Source organism: Typopeltis vanoorti, chromosome 19, assembly GCF_054136105.1.
Source record: "Typopeltis vanoorti isolate ZY-2024b chromosome 19, IOZ_Tvanoo_1.0, whole genome shotgun sequence".
Classification (NCBI taxonomy): Eukaryota; Metazoa; Arthropoda; class Arachnida; order Uropygi; family Thelyphonidae; genus Typopeltis; species Typopeltis vanoorti.
This window is the reverse complement of record NC_143567.1, coordinates 60,478,666-60,501,374: the sequence shown is the minus strand read 5'-3', so window position 1 is coordinate 60,501,374 and position 22,709 is coordinate 60,478,666. Positions and strand designations below refer to the sequence as shown.

The 22,709-nt window shown below is 34.1% G+C and overlaps 1 protein-coding gene and 1 long non-coding RNA gene across 2 annotated transcripts in view; one reads left to right on the top strand and one right to left on the bottom strand.

The window, feature by feature from the left end:
• Positions 1-7,857: 7,857 nt before the first annotated feature.
• LOC150096159 (uncharacterized) overlaps positions 7,858-22,709 on the bottom strand; it is a 30,922-nt gene continuing 16,070 nt past the window's right edge. Inside the window, exons 2-4 of the long non-coding RNA XR_016549968.1 lie at positions 16,769-16,844; positions 11,680-11,765; positions 7,858-7,913 (exon numbers count right to left, since the gene is read on the bottom strand). This is a non-coding gene — a long non-coding RNA (uncharacterized LOC150096159). The remainder of the gene's footprint in view (positions 7,914-11,679; positions 11,766-16,768; positions 16,845-22,709) is intronic.
• LOC150096158 (NADP-dependent malic enzyme-like) overlaps positions 18,176-22,709 on the top strand; it is a 272,304-nt gene continuing 267,770 nt past the window's right edge. Inside the window, exon 1 of the mRNA XM_090409458.1 lies at positions 18,176-18,193. Coding sequence (XP_090265584.1) covers positions 18,191-18,193 — 3 coding nt within the window. The 5' untranslated portion in view covers positions 18,176-18,190. The remainder of the gene's footprint in view (positions 18,194-22,709) is intronic.

Here is a 22,709-nt window from a genome sequence, read left to right as displayed (position 1 = left end):
AGTATCAATATAAATTCGAAATATTTTACTAATAAAAATTATTTAAACCAGCAATAAGTTACATGGGCATCTTCTGGTGTACATCATAAATTTAAAATTGTGTAGAATTCCGTTTTGATATGTTCTCTAAAATAGTCCGAATGAAACAAAAATTGGGATAGATCTGACATCGAATGTAATAGGTGCTTAAACATTTGGCGAAATGCACTTAAAAATGTCATAATACTCTCTATGCTAATATTTTCAATATAGTGACTAAAATACACTATAAACTTTTAAAAGAAACACTCCTCGAAAGGGAAATATATAAAGTTTTACGAACTTTACATATATAGTTCGCATCGAAGTTTTACCACAGTACCTCCATTCGATTGAGTTCTTTGAATAATGTAAATTTATAATAGATACGATAATTCTCCTGAAAACAACGGCAATGTCGACAGTCAAAAATGATCATTATCATTGATCATTTGATATTCAGAGTTTTATATATTTCCCTTTAATTTTTGTAGAATCCCGAGTCTTTCTTTAGGCCCTAAACTCTCACCTTTCTTTTTACGGGGTTTTGGTTGCATGGTGACTGTTATTCTGACGTTTTAAAATGATCGTGACATTGCGGTGCTGCCACCTGTTATCACAAAGTTCAATCAACGAATAACAAAATTTCGCAATCACTGAATTATAATAACTACCATAGTGGAAAGAAAGGCCTGAATCGTAGAAGCGTAAGTGTGATAATGAGTATTGTGCAAATACTATTGTCATGTTGTTTCCATTACTATGATTATTTCACATGTTCGCATTACATGAAATGAAACAACATATCAAATGAAGGAATAGCAAGAACAGCAAAGGCTTTGAAAAGGCCATGAGCTTTGAAAAGCGACTAGCGCTGGTTTATTTTTTTAACGTTTGGACGTTTTTAAATTAACAAATATCTTAAATATTTAAACTTAAAGAAATAATTGAATGTTTTATTTATTTTTTAATTTAAAAATTGAGGTGTTATAGGATGTCATATATCAGTAGTCTGTAGTCACATTAGTAAAAGTCAAAATTAACATGAGAATGCTCAGAAGAGTTTTTGTAACGAAATCTCGGTAATCCAAGTAGAAAAATATCAATCAAGAGTTTTCAGTGTTTATAGGGGGTTCAAGTTGGTAGCAAAGATTACGTAAAAAACAAAAGACTATTATTATCGGTCAGGACACAAACCAAGAGGAACTAGCAGACTCATTCAACCATGCTTTCACAAACAACATCACACAACTCAAAAAAGACAAACTACCAACGAGCAACAAAAAACTACCGACACAAAGTCAACAACAAACGATGTATTTTCCACCCGTAACAAAACGGGAACTGAAAGAAGCAATCCTACAACTAAAACCAAAGACCACTCCAGGAATAAACTAACTTTTGAAACTCGTGAACATAATATTCGACACAGGCATTATTCCACAGCAACTAAAAACTGCAGTAATTACACCAATATACAAACACGGCAAAAGAAACGATACTCAGAACTACATACCAATAGCCAGACCAGGCGCTAGGGTCTTTGACGCCCGCATGCAATTTCTATCTAAGCGCCCCTGTGACGATCCGAGAGTGTGTGGTTCTTTTACGATAATAAAAATTTAAATTATTTGAAATTTCTTAAATAAATTTTGACAGAACAGCCACACGTCGGTTCGCTAAATGTAACGAACCGGGAGTGTTGACTAGGCTGGATAATCGTTAAAAACCCGTATATTCAAAAAAATTCCCAAAAATTAAAGCAAATTTTGATAAAGCCACTTCACTTTATTCGTTGAATATAATGATACAGGGATTATAGCCTTCTCACTGACCCGAATCGCTAACAAAATTAAAATGAATTTTAATTAAAGTTAAAATTTATTTGAAATAAAGTTAAAAAATTCTTGCATTTTACAAGTTACTAAATTCTTAGTAACTTGTAATAATTTTTATAAGTGGAACTATCTTTTAGAAAAATAAAAGAAACTCAAGATAGATGAGAAAATAAGAAAAGAATTCAGAAATAATTAGAACATTTAATATAAGTATTCAAAAAATGACATCTTTACAGAATAACAGAAAATAAATTAAATTACATAAATATACTTGAAATTTATTTAATTAAAATTTTAAGGTTTTTGATTTCATATTCACAAAATTAGAAATAACGGTCTTAACGTCTAATTCCGCACATATATCATTTTCAATAGCTATTAACGCCAAACTAACAAGCCCTTTTTGTGACATGCTTGTTCTTAAGTAGGTTTTAATAAATTTTCAACTTGGAAAAGGAACGTTCACCGCTCGCTACACTAACGGTTAAGGTTAATAGTATTCTTAAAGCAATTGAAAAGTTAAGGAAAGATAAGTTATTGGACACAATAAAATTAAGAATATCGAAAGGGCTTTTGAATATTTAAATTATCCTTCCGAAAAATATCCTGGAAAGCACATAACTCGTCATATAGTTCTATTGCATTTACGTCTTTATTGTCGCAGTCCTTCAAGAGAATCTCTAAATCGTCACAATTTCTTCGTAAATCTTCGTTATTAATTTATAGTAAGCTATACAATAAATTGAAATTATCATAATTTGTTTTTAGTTGTTCAAAACGTTCTATTAACGAACACATTGCAAACGTCTAGAAGTTTATAACACACATTCACTCTAAATTTATCTTCTGGCGATTGTGGCGTTTCGTCATGATGCTCGTTGTCAAATTGTCGTGTCTTCTTTCGTCGTCGAACTTCCGTACCAGTTTTAAATTCTTGTTCTCCATTCACCTCTTCACTCAGTTCTTTTGCCGTTTTTAGAACTTTTTTAAAATTTGTATCTGATCGATACTCTTGTAAGAATATTTTTAAGTTTTCGATAGATTCTGAAGCAAGTGTAATGTTCATATTTTTGTCTTGAAGCATTTTACTCACAGGGCTTATTCTGTTAAGTAAATCATGTCCAGTTATAAGAGAGCAAATAAATTTGTAGTCCTTTATTTTAGCACATAATGTAATTTGTGCTTCATGCTGAGTTTCTTTATTAAAATCTTCTTGTGGAAAGGCTTAGACGTTGGTTATGCATTTTCACTATATTATTTAAGGAAATTACAACGTACTAGGATATACATTAAAATAAATTTTAATATATTTCTCTATTTCGGCAACGTCACGTTGCCATTTTCAAGAACTTAAGTACAAGACACGTGCACGTAGGCACAACAAACAATAAGTGAGGAAGAAGTATGAAGCTGTTATTTCTTCTAAAGATCTGATGGTGCCTTCTAGCGGGCAATGTTGGTATTCTTGGGCGATTGGGCTGAAGGTCTTCTGATGTAGGTTTCCCAAATTTGAGGAAGTCTCATGCAGCCAAATTTGTTGAGGTTTGGATCGTTTCTTAGGGCTGAAGCTGATTCTATGAAAAGCCTTTCATATCTGTATTTGCTACGATGTATTATCCTGGCTTTCTTCCACCAATACAGCCACTCTGGTCTTGCTGACCATGCGCTGGATACCTGCCATAGAATACGGTGGAAGAAATCCAGGATAATACACCGTAGAAAATACAGATATGAAAGGCTTTTCATAGAATCAGCTTCAGCCCTAAGAAACCATCCAAACCTCAACAAATTTGGCTGAATGAGACTTCCTCAAATTTGGGAAACTTACATCAGAAGACCTTCAGCCCAATCGCCCAAGAATACTAACATTGCCCGCTAGAAGGCACCATCAGATCTTTAGGAGAAATAACAGCTTCATACTTCTTCCTCACTTATTGTTTTGTTGTGCCTACGTGCACGTGTCTTGTACTTAAGTTCTTGAAAATGGCAACGTGACGTTGCCGAAATAGAGAAATATATTAAAATTTATTTTAATGTATATCCTAGTACGTTGTAATTTCCTTAAATAATATAGTGAAAATATTAAAATCTTCATTATTTAAAATTTCAAAAAGTGCATCATAAATTTCTCCTAACTGATATCGTAGAGGGCGGACTGCATTAATATTAATTTCCCCTCGCGTTTCTGCTGGCTGTTTCAATGTTAATTTTTTTACAAACTTTAAAAGGATTGCCCAACGTTTGTAAGAGAATGAAAAGAATTGTATATTCCTTGAATAATTGCAAAGAAACTAATTGTATCTGCATTCACTTTGGCTGCATCGTTAATGATTAAATTTAGAGTATGAGCAGCACATGGCGCGTAAAAAGCTCGAGGTTTTTGTTCGAAAGCAAATTTTGGAGCCCTTATTTGCCCCATTGTCATACCCTTGACCTCGCATGTATTCAATGGGAATGTTCCATTTTTCCAGTTGTTCCATTATTGTTGCACATAAACCACGTCTTGTGGAATCTGATATATCTGCAAAACCTAAAACGTTTTCCCTGATCTTGATAATTCCATTGTCACAGGAAACAAAGCGAATAATAATGGTCATTTGTTCTGTTTTACTTGCATCAGGTGTGCAGTCTAAAATTATGGAATAATATTTAGATTTTCGAATTGATAATAAAATTGTATCCCTGATTGCATTACTTAAAGTTTCCAATATTTCATTTTGACTGTCTTTACTCAAATAGTGTACCCTATTGTTTCGTTGTAGGGCACTTTCAACATGATTTTCCATAACGGGATCAAACATAGCAAGCAGTTCGACTAATTTTAAAAAATTGCCGTTATTCCTTTCATATGATTTATCAGATGATCCGCGAAAAGCTAACTTTCGACTACCAAGGAATTTTATAATTTCAATCAAGCGTTCTAAAACACCCGACCGTTGTTTCTTTTCCATTTCATACATGCTTTGAGTCTGGCAATCAATAGTAGTTTTTTTTTAAATTTTTATGAAGTTCCTTCCATTTTAAGAAATTTTTCATGTGAGTTAAACTAGTCTCATGTCTATGTAAAGTTGTACTTACATTTCTCCAATCGTTATAACCTTCTACAACACTCAGTAGGTGATTCAGTTGCTTCAGTAGGTGCGACAAGTTTGCAACAAAAGCAAAAAACAGAATTTAAAGTTTCGGAATAAATGAACCATGTTCTTGGCAAGAGCTCGGGTTTTCCATTTTTCTATTATAATACATGTAGCCAAATTTACGACTATATGTATCTCTGGGATATATTATATTTTTATTTTGAACAGGCCCCATTTCAATTAAAACAACTGGTAATTTTTCATCAATATTTCCCCATTCACCTGGATCTTCTAAATTTACAGACACTAACAATGTATTTTTCGTGGTCAACTACAACTAAATTTTGTTGTAGTTGACTAAATCCTAACTATTTTTCACTTAAATCATGTTCAATTATCTTGTTCAATAGTTGCAATAGTACTTTCATGCTAACTGGATGATGTGCACAGTTCTTCGACTCTGATTTCTGATGTTTCGAGTTGGTTGCAATCTGCATCAGAATATTTTAATATTTTATCAAATTTATTAACAGCATCAGTTTGTTTCTTAACATCTGCTTCTTACGCAGCATGACGCTTACGATTTTGTGCACCGAATAACTTTTTTTTTTAATTTTTGATTCCATTTCTATTTTATACCCACAAGAAATTATTACACAACACGACACAGAGACGAAATAATAGTCGGCACTGCGCTACTGTCAGTATCCTACTGAGATGTGTACCATATGACTGGTTAACTAGCAACAAATGTTTTGTATGAAAATTCATTTCTGCGCATGAAAATCGTTCACCGTTTCACTTTAAATAGATTGCAGTAGACACAACATTCTGCAGGCAAGCATTTAGCCTGCTCTAGCTGCAAAATTGTAAACAGTTGGCTGATCAAAGAGGCGGCAATATACTTTTTTTTTAATTTTTATTCGGTATATCCGGCCTTATTTATTTTAATATTGATCATTCTAAGAATTTTTTGTTTTTATGATAAAAATTTTGTTTCTTAAAAATTAACTTATGAACCGTTCCCTGGCGGCGGCGCCCCCATCGTAGCACCGCCCGCATGCACCCCATGCTCTGCATACCCGCTTCCGCCGGCCCTGCTCAATAGGTATAAGAGGAACACTGCATACATGGTTCAAGAACTACCTCTCAAACAGAGCACAAGTAACAAAAATAGCTACATGTCACAGTCCCAGTATACAAATAAAACACGGTGTACCTCAAGGTGCCATATTATCACCCACTCTATTCAACATATACATTAACGATATTCATAACATATCCATAAGAAGTCAAATATTTCAATACGCAGATGACACTGCACTACTAGCAATCCACACAGACATTAACCCAGCTCTCTGCAAAGCACAAGACCTAAATGAAACATCCCATACACAACATACTTCCACCGAAACGCAATTCTAATCAACGGTACCAAAACACAGATGTTGATAATACACAACCCAAGAATCATACACCCAGCATCACTATCGATACATTGTCACACATACCGCTGCATTAACAACAAAAATACCTGCCAATGTTCCGAAATCAAACCTGTAATACACAAAATACCACGGTCTCTATATAGATTCCCACCTTAAATGGACAAGACATATAGAATACCTACACAGCAAACTCCGGATCATCGCAGCAAAACTCTTCCAAGTTCAAGACATTATTCCACCCAACATAAAAAAAAAACTCCTACATCACGGTATCTGCGAATCCCTACTCAGATACGGAATAACAGTCTATGCAAAATACATCAAACAGCCACCTAACAAAATTAGAAACACTACACAGGAAAATCGTATCAACAGTGATCTGGACACCTTACACGCAACAACCAATATCCGACAAGCACATGGCGATACACAGAATTCTGAACATTAAAAACCTGAAACACTACATGACATTAACAAGGAATTACTTCAACATCACCTATCGAAACAACAGAGACACATATCGTATAACACGACCTACAACAACTCTCTACATTCCCACACCCTTCAACAACTCATACGGTTCTTTTGTGAGATCACATCAGATACCCACGCAACTCAACAACCTACCAAGAAAGTTAAAACACGTAGATAACTACAGAACATTAAAAAACGAACTCTGGAAAATATACCAGCAAAGTTAAGAAACCACTAATATACACATCACAAATCACTAGCATCCACTGCCTACATCCCATACATAAACAGCAACAACAACACAAATAGTGAAGGCTAAATCCCACTCTCTTCATAAAAGCTAACCCAAGCTTCGAAGTAGGTGGGATTAACTTGCCTCACTCATCCACAAGTAATCCTTATAAGCAAATGCAGAAATTTGAATGTATTATCATTCTTTCTCAAAAAAAACAAACAAAATCTGCATATTGTACTGAATCTTTGTAATGTATAGAAAATATGTCTCATGTATATATACGTAAATACTATGTATGATAAATCTTCTCAGTGTGAAAAAAATACTATTATTATTATTATTATTAACATTATTATATTAGTCATTCATTATACAGAAAATTCTGTACAATCTTCATTGTTAATATTCGAAGAACATGTGTTGTAAATACGTAATATAGAGGTAAAAATTGAAATTTTTAATTGAAATCCAATGTAGAAAATTAATCATATATGTAGCACTTAGTGTTGAATTTTGTAAACATTATAAGTTAGAATGTCATTGAAGGTGATAATTGTATATGTGTAAATATTTTAGAAATCAATAAAACTATATATTATTTAAAGAAAAAATTATTTTATTCACATAATTGATACACAGTCAAAACAAGATATCATATAAACAAAAATTTGACTGGTGAAACAGAACAATTCAGATTCTACCCAAGAATCTAAGAATAGTCCGTCAGGTAGCGTCGTAAAATATGAACTGTTCCAAGCAATAATGCTGTTTTTTGTAGGTCATAGTTGGTAGGGGGTGGGGTTACTTCATTGATGTTCAAGTACTGTAAATAGTTGGATAGCTATTATTATTATTATTATAGTGAAAGTTAGTTGCGCGTTAATTAAACATCAGTCACGGCAATAAATAAATAGAGCATATGGTCTCAGTACAGAGTATATTATGACAAATTCATCAAGTGTTGAATTCCATTAATATACAGTGGTGATCTAAGTTGCATGCTTTCCGGCTAGATGGACGAATGAATAATTATAATCCTGGAATTTGGTGTAGATGTGTAATGATCTGGAGCTATTTCTCCCGGTACGAACTCTCATCTTTGGTTGTGGTGTTCCTGAAAGGATGAACATCGATGGAAAGGCAACATTTCTGGATAATTCAGTATGTGGCAGTTTTACGGAACAGATCATATTTCAGTCAACACTAGGGCACTTTTATAGTGAAGGTGCTATTGCAACATGCTTTAAGGTATTTCATATGCAAAAATTTGCCTGCCTGCATAGGGTTCCGATCTTAAATCAACACATACTTTGAGATGAATGTGTATCTATGGACATGCATCTCTGTCTACTTAATATTAAAACAGTGTGCATTTTTGTTTAACCTTACGAATAAAAGCTTCCTTTTGTAATTGGTTCTTTTACAAATCTGGTAAGTAAACTTCATGATTACATTTTCCTTAGGCCAACTGCCAAGTAATTCTTAGCTTATCATTATAACTATAAAATATAGCAGAAAATTGTCTCTTCAGATGGTTGAATACAGTTGAATACACTACCGATGATTTTGCGATAAAGTGTCCTTCATCTGGAAAATGAATACTACATTTTAAACAATTTCCTTCATGAAGTAAAAAAAAGTAAAAACATATAGCACATATACGGAAGAGAAATAACCATCTTTCTAATGTATAGACGGGGATAGCACATCACCTTCCTTTAGCACACAGCTAACGTTTTCAGGACCAGAATCAGAACCTTTCCTTCAACTCTTTCGCGTTTCAGAATTTGAGGCTTTCAGTGGACATTCTGTACATACGGTATGTACACTACTGTAACAGGTTTTCTTTTTCTTGATTGTTGCTGTTAACCATTGCTATTATTGTAACTGTTTCTGTTTTTCTTTGATGCATACTATAACATTAAGCGAGAATCAAAGTAAAATGGATATGCGTATAGAATGTTTAATAAAAGACCGACAAATTCTCAAAAATGAAATTGTAGAAGGAAATAGATACAAAACATCAAGAGCATAAGAATGTATTGAATTCCTGCAAAAATTTAAGTTCATTTCTGTCCGTGCTATTTTTCTTCAAATACTGTTTAAAAATCTGTTAATCTTTCTTACTTTTGTATGACAAATCAAGTCTTTGCACCATAAAAAAACTTCGTTTGTATGACAAACCAGGTCGCTGTATCATAAACTTAAAAGTATATGATACCTACATTAAAAAAAAGCAAGGAACAAAAATACAGATAATTTTAATAAAAACCAAAATAATGGCAACAGAGAGAAACAGGGAATAACTTAACTTTGAATTGGAAAGAAATAAACTGAAACAGGTGAAAAAAATTTAATTATTTAGAAGGGTAATCATAGACAAGTGAAACTATGAAGAAACTTAAACAAAGAATAAATATTGGATACCAAACTTAAAAATATTTGGATAAATACACATCTCTCTCTCTCTCTCTCTCTCTCTCTCTCTCTCTCTCTCTCTGAAGGACTTACAATCGAAATATAGTACAAAATTTTATTTTTTCTTTCCATCCCACCAATGAGTATCCGACATACCTGTCATTTTTCAGTTATTTTTAAAAAATTGTTTAACTTTTAAATTCATTAATTTTTTTAGCAACGTACCATACATACACACATGAAATTTACTTGTATACGAGGGGGGGGGGTCTGGAAAGTTCTGATAATACCTAGAACAAAAATTATATTAAAGCAACTGATATAACCACAAGAAAGAACATATGAGGATATAAGAATATAAGTTACCTTCATTACTCTGTTAATAGTATGTTCTTTCTTGTGGTGACATCAGTTGCTTTAATATCATTTCTAAACACACCTAAGACCCACTCATACCCTTGTGTCCAAAATCTAAGGATGAACAACTGCATTTTTACCTGAATATGAAAATATTTTCATGACTACAGCCAAATATGGACATACATTTATTGCCAGCATACTAATAAATTATATTAGAATAATACACTTGAAATTTTATATTACATAAATTATATTATATTATAGAAATTATATTAGAAATTTCCTCAGGACGTAGTTAAGGAATTAATGTACAGTGCTTACAGAAAAGTATGCGGAGAGGCATTTCAGTATGGAAAATGTCAAAACCGCGAACTGCCATGCACCACTTACAATGTCACACCATGCTTAGCACCAACTGGTCCACTCTTTGTTCAGAGCAAGGATAATGTTTGTTTTCTGGAGGGGGAATTTCGAGCAGCAAGCATCTTCCTATTATGTCCCAAATGTTTTCTATAGGATTGAGAACTGGAGAGGATACCGGCCACTAAATTCGATTAATATCTTCAGTCTCCAGAAATATTTCCACTGCTCGTGTACGATATGGTGTGACATTTTCATCCATAAAAATGAATTCTTCGCCTACAGCACCATGGAACAATCGAGCATGACGTTGAAGAACTTCGTTACAATATCGTTCATAGTCATAATCCCTTTTTCCAGCATTTGTAGCTCGGTGCGTCTATTAAGCATGATGCCTCCTCACACCATGACTCCAGCACCGCCGTATCTATCCCTTTCAAGAACATCTCGTGATGGTAAGCAGTACCAGTTTCATGCTAGCTCAAGTGTCGTCTACAATCGACTCTCATCTGTAAAGAGTACATTAGCCCATTGGTGTCTTGTCCAATTTTAATGAATAGAACACTACTGAAAACCTGCTTTGCGATGAGCTGTGGATAAAGGGACGCAGACCACAGGCTTGGAGCATATAGGCCTACATGCAGCAGACGTCTTACCACAATTTGTCGAGATATCTCCGTACCTGCGCTTGAATGGAGCCGACTTGCAAGCTGACTTGCCGTGGTGCGTCGATTACATTTTGCTGTTATAACCAAAACTCTGTATTCATGCTCCGTGCTAGAGCGAGGGCGATCTCTTAGCAAACGTCTGGAACACATTCCATTTGTTTGAAACGCTGCCCAGAACCTGGATACAACGCTATGTGAAATTCCAAACTCTCTGTCAATATCAGTAATTACGCAGCCTTGTTCAAGCCTTCCAATAATTCTTCACCATATGAAATCATCTAGGTGGTATCTTTGAAACATTACAAGACATCCAAGATTGCAACTTTATTTCTTCACGAAAAGAGCTTCCTTCAAACGCAATTCGCTTATCCCAGCCTTGAGTGCTACCACGTGATCCCTTTGCACGCGATTCGAAAATTTAAACATGTATCCGCTTTCTAATCTAAGTCTTCGGTTATACAAATTGCCACAAGTTGATTCTTCAGAAATAGTGTTCGTCGTTAGGTTTTGTCACTGGTGTAGAATAAAGGGAGGTAGTAATATATTTAAGCATCGATGAAAAACAATTGCTTCAAGGGATAGATCTTAGGGTGAAACATCCATAAGCTGTACAGGCGATAACAAATGCTTACCCTTCCTCTAACAATAATAACAACAAAAACAACCATGTCAACAAAAAAAGTGACCACAGTACAGCCCAGAGAGTTGCGCAAAAAAAAAAAAAAAAAAAAAAAAAAATTACTCTGGTTATGCAGGCTCACTATATGGTTATGTTCACTATACCTGACAATGTTTTGATCAAGCCAACGTCTGCTGCTTGATCCGCTGCCGACTTCAAACAGTGATACCACCAACATCTATTATATCTCCTTGATTTTTCCCCATGAAAAAAAAAAAAAAAAAAAGAGTTTAGAAACTGTATTTTTAGATCGTAAAACTGTTAAATACCGTATATTCCGGCGTATAAGTCGACTTTTCAGCATTGAAAAAAAGTACTAAATTTTTTAGGTCGACTTATACGCCGGGTCAAAAATTGATTGCTTTCCAAGACAAAACTAGTACGTATCATACTCTGTTAAATTTATTAGCAATATACAAAAACGGTAAATAAGTAAAAATATTTCAACTTATATCAGATTTATTTACAGAAAAAATTATTTACATGTTATATAATTATTTATTTACAAAAGAAAATAGGTAGGTAACTACATAAATAAAATTTAATTTTCACTGTCCGAATGTATGAAAAGTTCATTGTACTCTGGTTCTGTAATTTCTTCCAGTATATCGTCATATAAATTGTATTCGTTTTCTCCATCAGATTTAGCATTAATTTCGTCATCAAAAATCATCTTCCGAGCCATCTAGTTTGTTAGATATAGCACATTTTTTAAAAGATTTTATTACTGTATCTGGTTTTATTTCATCCCATGCTTTCGCTACCCATTCACACATAGTTACCAAAGACGCATGTCGCATTTGTCCTCCTTTTGTGTAACCGTTCTCTCCTTGTATTCCACTGTTTTCTTAAACTGTCTTTAAATGGCTTGTTTATACAAACATCCAATGGTTGCATTAGTGAAGTTAACCCACTTGGAATCACTGCCATATTGGTATTATTCTCTTTTAATAAAGATTTTGTGCTCTCCGTTAAATGGGATTTGAACATGTTCCACACTAAAAGACTGTTTGGATTTTTTAATGCACCTTGTCGTGTATTCCAAATATTTTTTATCCACAGCTTAACTCTTGCTTCGTCCATCCAACCATTCTCATGAACATGGACAAAAACGTTTCTTGGAATTTTGATCTTTGGCATTGTTTTTCTTTTAAAAATTATCATCGGTTTTAATTTAGTACCATCAGCCATACAAGCAAGTACAACTGTGAAACGGCTTTTTTCATGTCCAGTTGTTTTTAAAGAAATAGTTTTACTTCCTTTCAATTCTACTGTTCTAATCCCGATCATGTCAAACATAACTGGAGTTTCATCCATATTTCCGATTTGAGACAATAAATAATTTTTTTGCTTTCTTTTAGCAATTATAATTCTTTGAAAACTTAATAACTTATCATCCAAATCCTTTGGCAGCTTCTGTGCGATTTTCATTTTTAGCCGAAGCACTAAATTTTTCCTTTCCATAAACCGGCTACACCAACTCACTGTAGCTTTGAAGTTTTCGCAGTCCTTTTTATTTGCTTTGCCCCACTTCAAAACAAATAAACGAATATTATTTCTCGTTATAATGAGTCCGTTTTGGCGATTTTATCGAACCCAATCCGCAACATTATTTTCCAGAATAGGCCATTTACAAATTCTTTTCCGTAATGCGCACTTATTTTTTAGCATTTTCATTATTAAAGTTTCATTTTTTCTCCAATCGCGAACTAGTTTTTCGTTTACTCCGAACTGACGTGCAGCAACACAGTTAGTATTTTCTTTTGCAAATGTATTCACTTTGCACTTAAAACTCGCGTCATATTTCATTCTTTTAAAAGGAGCCATTGCACTTTAGTTCACAACTGGTCAATACGAGATAAAATTTCTTTTGTCAACTAGGTATTTTATATCTTTTGCTAAAACAAAGAATGGAAGGACTAAAAAGGCAGTTATGATCCTAGTGGTTGATGCCTGTATAAAAATTGTACTTAAAAACTGTCATAATTTTTATTTTTAAAGAAATTTTTCGAGTCGACTTATACCAAGAGTATACTATAAAAACTCAAATAAACTCAAAAAATTCCAATATTGACTTATACGCCAGGTCGACTTACGCCGGAATATACGGTATATCATCCGGTTCGGAATATGATGACAATATAAATCGCCAGAGACTGAGTCTATCAAAAGATTCTGCACATATTCTGAGTCGAAGTATAAAAAAGTTTCATTATCGTAGTACAAAAGTCGTGAGAGGAATTGATGCCATACATATATTTCGCAGAAGATTCAAAAGCTTATTACAGTCAGTTACGTTGGTTTGGTTGAGTTATGGCTGAAGAAACTATTACTACGAGGCCAGTATATTATATGCACTTCTTGGAAAGAAATCAACAGACACCTCCATGGGCAAGGTGCATCGTGCCATGTAACGAGTCACGTGTTTGTAGCCAGTATAAATTGAAGGAATATGGTGCTCCCAAGGTGAAATGTCACGAGTAGGGAAGTGACGGAGTTTTAAAGAGGCGTTGTGATAGGATACTATGTTGCAGGCTTATCTGTTCGGCAAATTGTTGAAAAATTGGGCCCATAGGGTACTACGAAGGATGATATGTAAAAACCGCCATTCGTCGGCCGACACGTTGAATGTGGAGTTACTGGAACACGAATCTGAACAAAAACACTCAGAAGTAAGGCTCACAACATGAGTTTCCATGGTTAGACCACAATATGCAAGCCCGACATTACCGAACCAACATACAGTATCGTCTTCAGTGGTGCAAAGAGCGTGTAAAGTGGGACTTGGAAGCTTGGAAAGTTGTGTTATGGAGCGATGAATCACGCATCACTGTCTACCTAGCAGATGAACGGGTGTGGCAGATGCCCGTTGAATTTCTTTCCAGAGTGTGTAACCCAAAACTATAAAAACAGAGGGTGACGGTATGATGGTAAGGTCCTGTTTTTCCTGGTTTGGCCTCAGATTTCTGTGGTGTCATGAACATTGAATATTCTGGACAATGCAGTGCTTCAGAGTTTCTACGGAACTGACCATTGTCTCTTTTATCAAGGCAATGCACCGTATCATAAGGCTGCTGCTGTAACTGAGTGGTTTGTGGACATGAATCATCACACTTCACTGGCTTCCACAGAGCCTTGATCTCAACTCCATTGAACATCTGTGGAATGAATTAGAGCGTCGGGTGAAGTTAAGAGACGTCCGCCCCATAACAGTCCAGGATCTTATTACATGTCTACAGGAAGAATGGTTTAAATTCCCATAAATCGCTATCGTGCAATTGTGAAAATTATGTCTAATAGGATTACTGAAGTGATCTCAGCGAAAAGGAGGTACTACGTTTATTAAGGCAGACGCCATAACTGTTCCTCACACTATGGTGTCCGTTGGCTTCTGTTCAAGCAGCATAGGTTTGCGTTTCGTATTCTATGTCCAGTTTTCCTGTTTTGCAAGATAAAAACAACAGTTTTCAAGATAGCTCACTAACTGTTACTAGTTTAGGTGTAGAAATATATGAACCGAACTAATGGAAATTTTTCACTGATTCGTCCAGAAGAAGCCTAACAGATGTAATTTTTTTTTTTGCTTTCATCCCAGTCATTCATTTTGTTAACTTTTTAACAGACAGATAAAAATATTAAACTTGCTCTTATTAAGATGAAGTATAAATAACACGAATATTTATTTTGTAGAGATTTAAAAATAACAACAGAGTCTGAAGCCTGATTTAAAAGAAAACTAGACTAAGCAGAGAATCTTTATTCTACGTTAAAAAATATTGCCATTAAGAGTTCAAATTAGTACGTGTAGCTTACCCACGATATTAAATGCGTCAATGATTTACACTTTCAGTGTGCGTAGTACTGTCACGGAAAGTGAAAAAAATGTAGTTCCTTACCTCTTCAGATAAAATTAGGATTGACATAGAGTCGATTGAAATATGAAACTGGAATGGTGAAAGTTTTGAAAATTAGTGAGTCTAGTGGAAAGGTTTACACGTTTGCTATTCATAATGGTATTATTTAAGGATATTATATATTCTGAGTTATAATTAATTAGAATAGTTTAATTATTACTTCCGATATTTAGGCAACGTCAAATTGCCATCATCGGAGAATTATGCTCAGACTGACGCACTTTGGCATTATGTTCATTAAGTGAGATTGAAGTAGGGGGGAGCTAAAGAGTTGCCTCTAGTAGGTTGGAATGAGTGTTCTTGTTTGGTGGGTTGATCTTTTGAGGATGCGAGCTTTCTAAAGTGAAAGTTTTAAGGACTTTTTTCATACATCTTTCATATGGCAAGCTCAAATAAAGTTTTCATGTGTTGACCGGGGGATCGCACACAAGAAAGTTAACAGTGCATGAATGATTTGAAGAAGAAAAAGAAGGATTGGTCTCTAGAAATGTCATTGCAAAATTTCTTAGAACAGCGAAGATCTTGATTTCAAAAGCAGAGTTTGAAACATACTCAAGAAATTGGGGGACAAAAGGTTTTAATATAACTTTGAAAGTCTATTTCTTGCTCGTTCATTTTTAATTTCCTGGATAATATTGATTCTAGTGACAACATGATGCCAGACTACTGTTGTTTCAGAAATGAAATAACTAATTTATCATATGGAAAAACCCACGTCGTCTTTTTGCTAGAAAAATATTTTCTACAAAAATGTTGGAAATTCTGAATAAATATTTACTTTTATATAAATATTGGTTTATCTTCTTTTGTTTTCAATATTTTACAGATAACTTTTAAAAAATATTGCTTATTTGCTAAAATAAAGAGCCAAAAGTGAAGCCTTTTGAGTTCTTTAGTACTGAAAGTTTTTGCTGTCTTATGTTTCTGCCTGGTCTCTGACGAAAACCAATGAGTTTGAAACAGTTCTCAGACCAGTGAAACCTTATCAAAATGGATCAATAGGAGGTGAATATACGGGCGCTTTTAGCGTGCGTGTCTCCTATAAGGTTCGACTATGGCAACTCGTAGTATGGCGGAGAGTGTATTCCCGCAAGCTCTCTATTCGATTTTCGCACGAAACTTTTATAGTTTCTGTACTCGGCTATAAAATGATGTTGGATTTAATATCTACTTAATTTATATAATATTGCTTATTTGATCGTTAAGTTGAAATAAATAAATAAAACTGAGAAAATAAAGAAATAGTTGTTATATTTTTTCCAGTTTGTGATTGTCTTACCCGATCTTCATTCATAAAAAACAAAAGAAAAAATTTCGAAGTAAACTCCATTCAACAAGCTTCGATTTATGAAAACCTGTAAAGGTGGAAATAAATATTATTAGTGAACAGTTTAAAGAAATTTTACAAATAAACATGAAATATTAAAAACCCTAATAAATATTTCTTCTTTGCCCAACCTATGACATTTTCCGTCCTTGTAAAACTAAAGATCTATCTCTATAGTACTGGGTTGATCGCGGGGAATAAAATCTTCCCCTTTTAGTAAGAAGTGGCCTTCATGTGAATTCTGAGACTTTAGCCATGCACAGATTGTATTTTGATTCGCTTCACGACTTGTATTTGCATATGACTCTCTTATATATATATATGTGTGTGTGTGGATTATTTGATGTGGTATTATATACATATATATAATGTGTGTGTGGATTATTTGATATCTTGCAGATAGCCGACTATAACATGGCTGCAATAAACAGATGGCTTAATAATTAATTGTATTCAAGAGGATAATTAAAAGAAAGAAGAAATAGGTCAAGTACACACACACACAAACAAAAAAAAAAAGAAAAAAGAAATCCAGTCATTTCTATATTTCATTCTGAATCGACCTTATTCTTATTAAAATATTATCAGTATTTATTTCTCTTACATAAACACATTGCGGGAGTTGTTCAATTAGGCTATTTATTTAGGTTATTTATTTATTCCGAAAGTTTTCTGCTTAAAGATACTTTCTTTTAACTTCCAATGTTCTCTTTAATATAAATAAACACCATATTAGAGCTAAGAAATCTCTGAAGGACATTTAAACTGTCCTTCGAGTAACTGGAAAATACGAGTCTATCTTAGATTTAAAAAAAAAAAAATAGAGAGGAAAAATCCTTAAGACCTGCTTTGTAAGTTAGATTTATCCATATTTAAGGCCATTTGAAGAAACAGATTAATGGGGTTTCGATTACTAATAATATTTCTAACTGCTGCTTCAAGTCTATTAAGTAGCATTGTATGTGGTTATTTCTATAGCTTTAAAATAATTAATGATATTTAAAGACGCGTAGAAATGTGAATCTAGGCTAAAGAATTGTTGTATAAATTAGTTTCAAGCACTCTAAGTTTTGTTTTGTATTTATAAATAATAGTTATTGTGGAAATTGAAAAAAATATATATAAATAAAGAATTTTGATATTTTTATTTTGTTAGTCAACGTTCGCTGTATTTTGAAAATAAATAATAATTATTTTTATTTAAGATCAACATGATCTTCGAAAGTATAACGCAGGGCACGCCACTTGTATTGTATAATTTGTTACATGTTCGTCATTATAATCGCTTGTATTTCAGAAATATGTTAGGCTTTTTAGTACTGTAATAATATTTTGTATTTAAGAAGTTTGTTATGGCTTATTTTAAGAAATGAAATGGTAGGTAATTTAGGCCATTCTGTTTATTATCATATTTGTTTAAAATATGAAACTTGTGCTTGAGTTATATTAATATTGTTTTATTTACATCAGTAAGTGGATGTTTATTTATTTATTTTTTATTCAAATAGAATCAAATCTAAACACTGTTTCGAATGAATCACAACCGTAACAAAAGAACATTTATTTTCGTGAAATTATTGAAATGAATTTCTGCAGTATAGCTTGCCATATTAATGTTTTGCCATACAATTAGCTTTGCGCATACACATTTGTCTAGTTTATTCAATCATGGCTAGTATTATATTCTCAAAACATGACATTTTACTAGATGCCCCCCCCCCCCACACACACACACACATTGTATTGGAGCTTCATTCCTGCGATCCTGCATGTTATGTCACAAATTACACAAGTGCAGTAACCAAATACATAAGGTTTCGCTTTAAAATTGCTAGATATATATTTCTTTACGTTCTGTTTTCAATAATCATATACTGTATAATAATACTAAAGTGCCATACTCTGAAAGCGGATATTTTTGTTTTCAGTAGTATTACATAATTTTTAAAGAATTTTAGGATTTTTAAGTATGTTAAGATATTTCCATTCTGCAAATTTAAGAATTTTCGAAGAAAAGGCATTGACTTTTATGAAGTAATAGTAGTTCAATCTAATAATCCCCCCCCATATAATTGATTTTCAAACTTTACGAAGCAATCTCACAACTCGGAAATATTTCCATTGCAACCTTCTTTATTTTAGAAAGATTTTCATCACATTCTCATTCTTTTCGTTAAATATCACAAATAACTACTATGATATTTGTGACATTAAATTAAACTTAAGCATATAAAATTAATTAATGCATTTTATATTATTATTATGATTATTATTATCATCAGACATCAGACCTCCATGGAGTTAAGTGATTCATCGCGGGAGGTCTCATTATTACACACGCAGGTCATCATACCGTGCCTTGAATATATTCACCATCTCCGCATTCACAACTAGGATTGCCAGATTTTGGAAAACTAAATACGGGACAGTTTTGGTGAGTTGTTTTTAATCTGGTATTTGGTTTTACAAAATAAGTATCAATACTTTTGGAACTGGAACTCGAAATGCTATTTGTGTTTCTGAGTGTTAACTTGTTCTGTAATATCCGATCGTCGCTCATGTACAATACTAAACGTTCGTCTATAGATTTTCATTCAACTTTGTCGTTATGTTTTCCTTTTGCAATAAAATTCCATTCTTTCGAATAATCATCGTTAAAAAGGCACTTTCATTTTGGCATTGTTAAGGGCTTAAGGAAAGAATTTAATTTACTTTTGTATAATTAATAAATAAAATTAATTTATCTTTAATTATATATTTTATGTATTAACCAAATATCGCACATTCGAAAAAGGCAAGATATTATTTTTTAATAATTATTGAAATCACATCCACGTACTGTACCGATCCGATACCGCACCGCACAATGTCCAAATAAGAACTGTTTGAAAATAAGCAAATGCAATATATCTGTACAGAATTATAAATAAAATGCTTATACTAAGTAAAAAGCGACCAATGAAAGGGACCGTCACCGCCGTAAACTGTAAACACAATGAATTTCCTCGAATTGTCAGTTTTTATGCCTTACAAATCAATTCAAGTTGGATTATTCGAAAATAATATTGAATATTATAATTGCTTGACATAATATTTATAATTTTATCTTTTCATTAAAATTCGGACATTAAGCTGTCCCTACAAAGTACAATACGGGACAGTCCCGTATATACGGTACGTCTGGCAAGTCTATTCACAACACGCTCAGGCAATACATTCCAATCACCCACCACTCTCCATGAAAATTTCTGGTCCTCATCCCCTTGCTCACTGCTCTTTGTTCAGCGTCCACGAATGACCTCGTGTTTTCCCTTTTGTTTTTCCCCCTTCTATGTAAAACATCATTCACGTTATGCATAAAATAAATTATTTATGCATACAAACCAACTGATTTGCTATAGCTATCCCTAGGACATAATTAACTTACCCAAGAAGAAGAATGATTACTGATTGGTGACATCAGTAATGGTGGAAGAATGACTACTGCTGTTGGTAATGTAGTAAGCACTGTCCTGAGGGGGTTCTATAGTATTGGAGATGAAAAGACTAGTGGTGTATGGAGGTTAATTAGGCGGCGAAGGTGGATATATGCCACCGCTTATTTCAGGAATGCAAGGAGTTGAAAGACCTGTTGTTTGCACGGGAATTTGCTCTACGGATGTTTCCAGTTGTAGTTCGCTCCAACTGAAGGTATTTTAATTTGCACTATTGTGCATATTGTATTGCTAGGCATAGGTTTCTGAGTGGCGGGTCGTGCTTTGACTCAGTTTATCATTGCCTGATAATAAACTCATGTACAGTGGTGTTTCGGTACTTCACGAAGGCTTTGGCAGATATTGCATGGCTGGTTGATGTTCAAGTTGAAGGATGAAGATGGATTTGTCAGATAGATGAAATATCTAGGATAAACAACGAGTTGTACGTATATGTAGGGCAGTGTCCTTTGGGCGGGGGGGGCAAGGGTGGCAGTTGGTATGATCTGTTCATGGAGCACTGCAATTTGCTTGTGCTCCATGAACCTTCGGTGCAGTTGGGTCGATGGGTACAGGATTTTGAATGAAGTAAGAAATGTAGCTGCGTTTCTGGCGGTCCAGGGACAGTAGAATTTGGAATTTGCAGGTCATAGGTAACTGTCAGTAGCACACAGAAGTTGAGGAGAACATTGCAAATATTGAGAAAAACTAAACGCATTCCTGCTATGATATGGAGGACACCAGTGAGTGAAGATGGAATGGTAGTTGTAGTACTGTGCAAAACTTTGATTAGACCTTGCCAAGATTGTTATTCAAATTCGGTTACCAAGTCACTTGGTTTGTATAGTGATGAAGATTTTGGGAGAAAATCGGGAGATGGGTTGTTTCGGGGGTTAAAATGACATTGTCAAAGTGACTCAATAAGAATGTGGTCACTCCTCACGCCAATATAGCTATCATAACGATGTTTCATGCTGTTTATAATGGTGTCCAGGAACTCAGTTGGTAATAATAACCATTGCATCAAAGCTCTCCTAAGTCCTTCATGGTTTGGGGGAGCTGGGAGCAACAACATATCTATCTAGAACATCCCAAACATGCTCAGTAGGATTAAAGTAGGAGACCTGGCTATCCACTCTACGCTTACGATAGTCTCTTCTTAAAGATATCGGTCCGCGAAACTTCAATCAATGAAGACAAGCATTAGACGAGGTTCCAGGACCTCGTCTCTTTAAGTTACAGCATTTGTGGTTCCCCTAGGAAGCATACACACAGTTCGGTGCATCCAGCTAATGAGATGCCTCTGCAATCATACTACCTGCACCATAAGTGCCCCTTTCACGGATATTATTATTATTATTATTATTATTATTATTATTATTATTATTATTATTATTCCTGATACCTCCAAGGAATCCGAAGACTCATCGTGGGAGGACAACTACAACTGTCTCAACCACTACACTGAACCTCTACTACGAATCATCTCCATCAACGCCATCTACCGCCCACCTCCACCACAACTAGTATTTTTTTGTCTGTAAATTGCGCGTGTTCTGAATGGCCGATTTGTCTGTATGCGGGATAAAAAACCCGAGTTTCCGGGAGAAAAAACCCTGCTACCTCCGTATGAGATAGGCTAACTCGCCTTCGATTGAAATCGTTCAGATAAAGATTCCTCCCGTCGCGACGAGAATCGAACTTAGGCCTATTCCAATCGAAGGGCGCAATGTGCCGTCGTTCTTCCAATTGCGCTACGGAGGCAAAAATATTAGAGGGGTGCTAACGTGTCCCTGGTTCTCTCTATATCAAAGAACGCCTAATATCACTTTGTATAGAGAACATTATAAATAGTAAACACCTGAACAGGAGTTTACTATTTATAATAAAATTAAGTATAAACAGTATGAAACATCGTTGTGAGCTCTGTATTGCTGTGAGGGATGACTACATTCTTTATGGAGGCACTTTAACAATCTCTTTTTGATCTCTTGTTTTTGATCATTATCATTTAACCATTTGTTAATGAATTAAACTATTTATTTACATTTTTGTGGATGTATCTTTCACATCACATGTACTGCTTTTCACTGAATTGCATAAAAATTCGTGATACAGTTTTTGAGTTATCGCAATTTGTCTCTTTGTTCATTAATTTATGGAAACCAGTATATTATTATATTACAAATATTATATATTTAATATAATAATAGGATAAGGTTTTCATAAGCAGATTTCAGTATTACGTAAGCAACTGGGCTACGCTTGATCTGAAGCTAGAGGTTTCACTGGCTCATTTCTTCATAAGACTGATCGTGCTAAAAGAAATCTGCTTTCGTTGAAGTTTTAAATCATAACGTCCTCTATGCATGTCTCATGTCTTGAAGTTGTTAGTATGACACACGCACACACATTCCCCG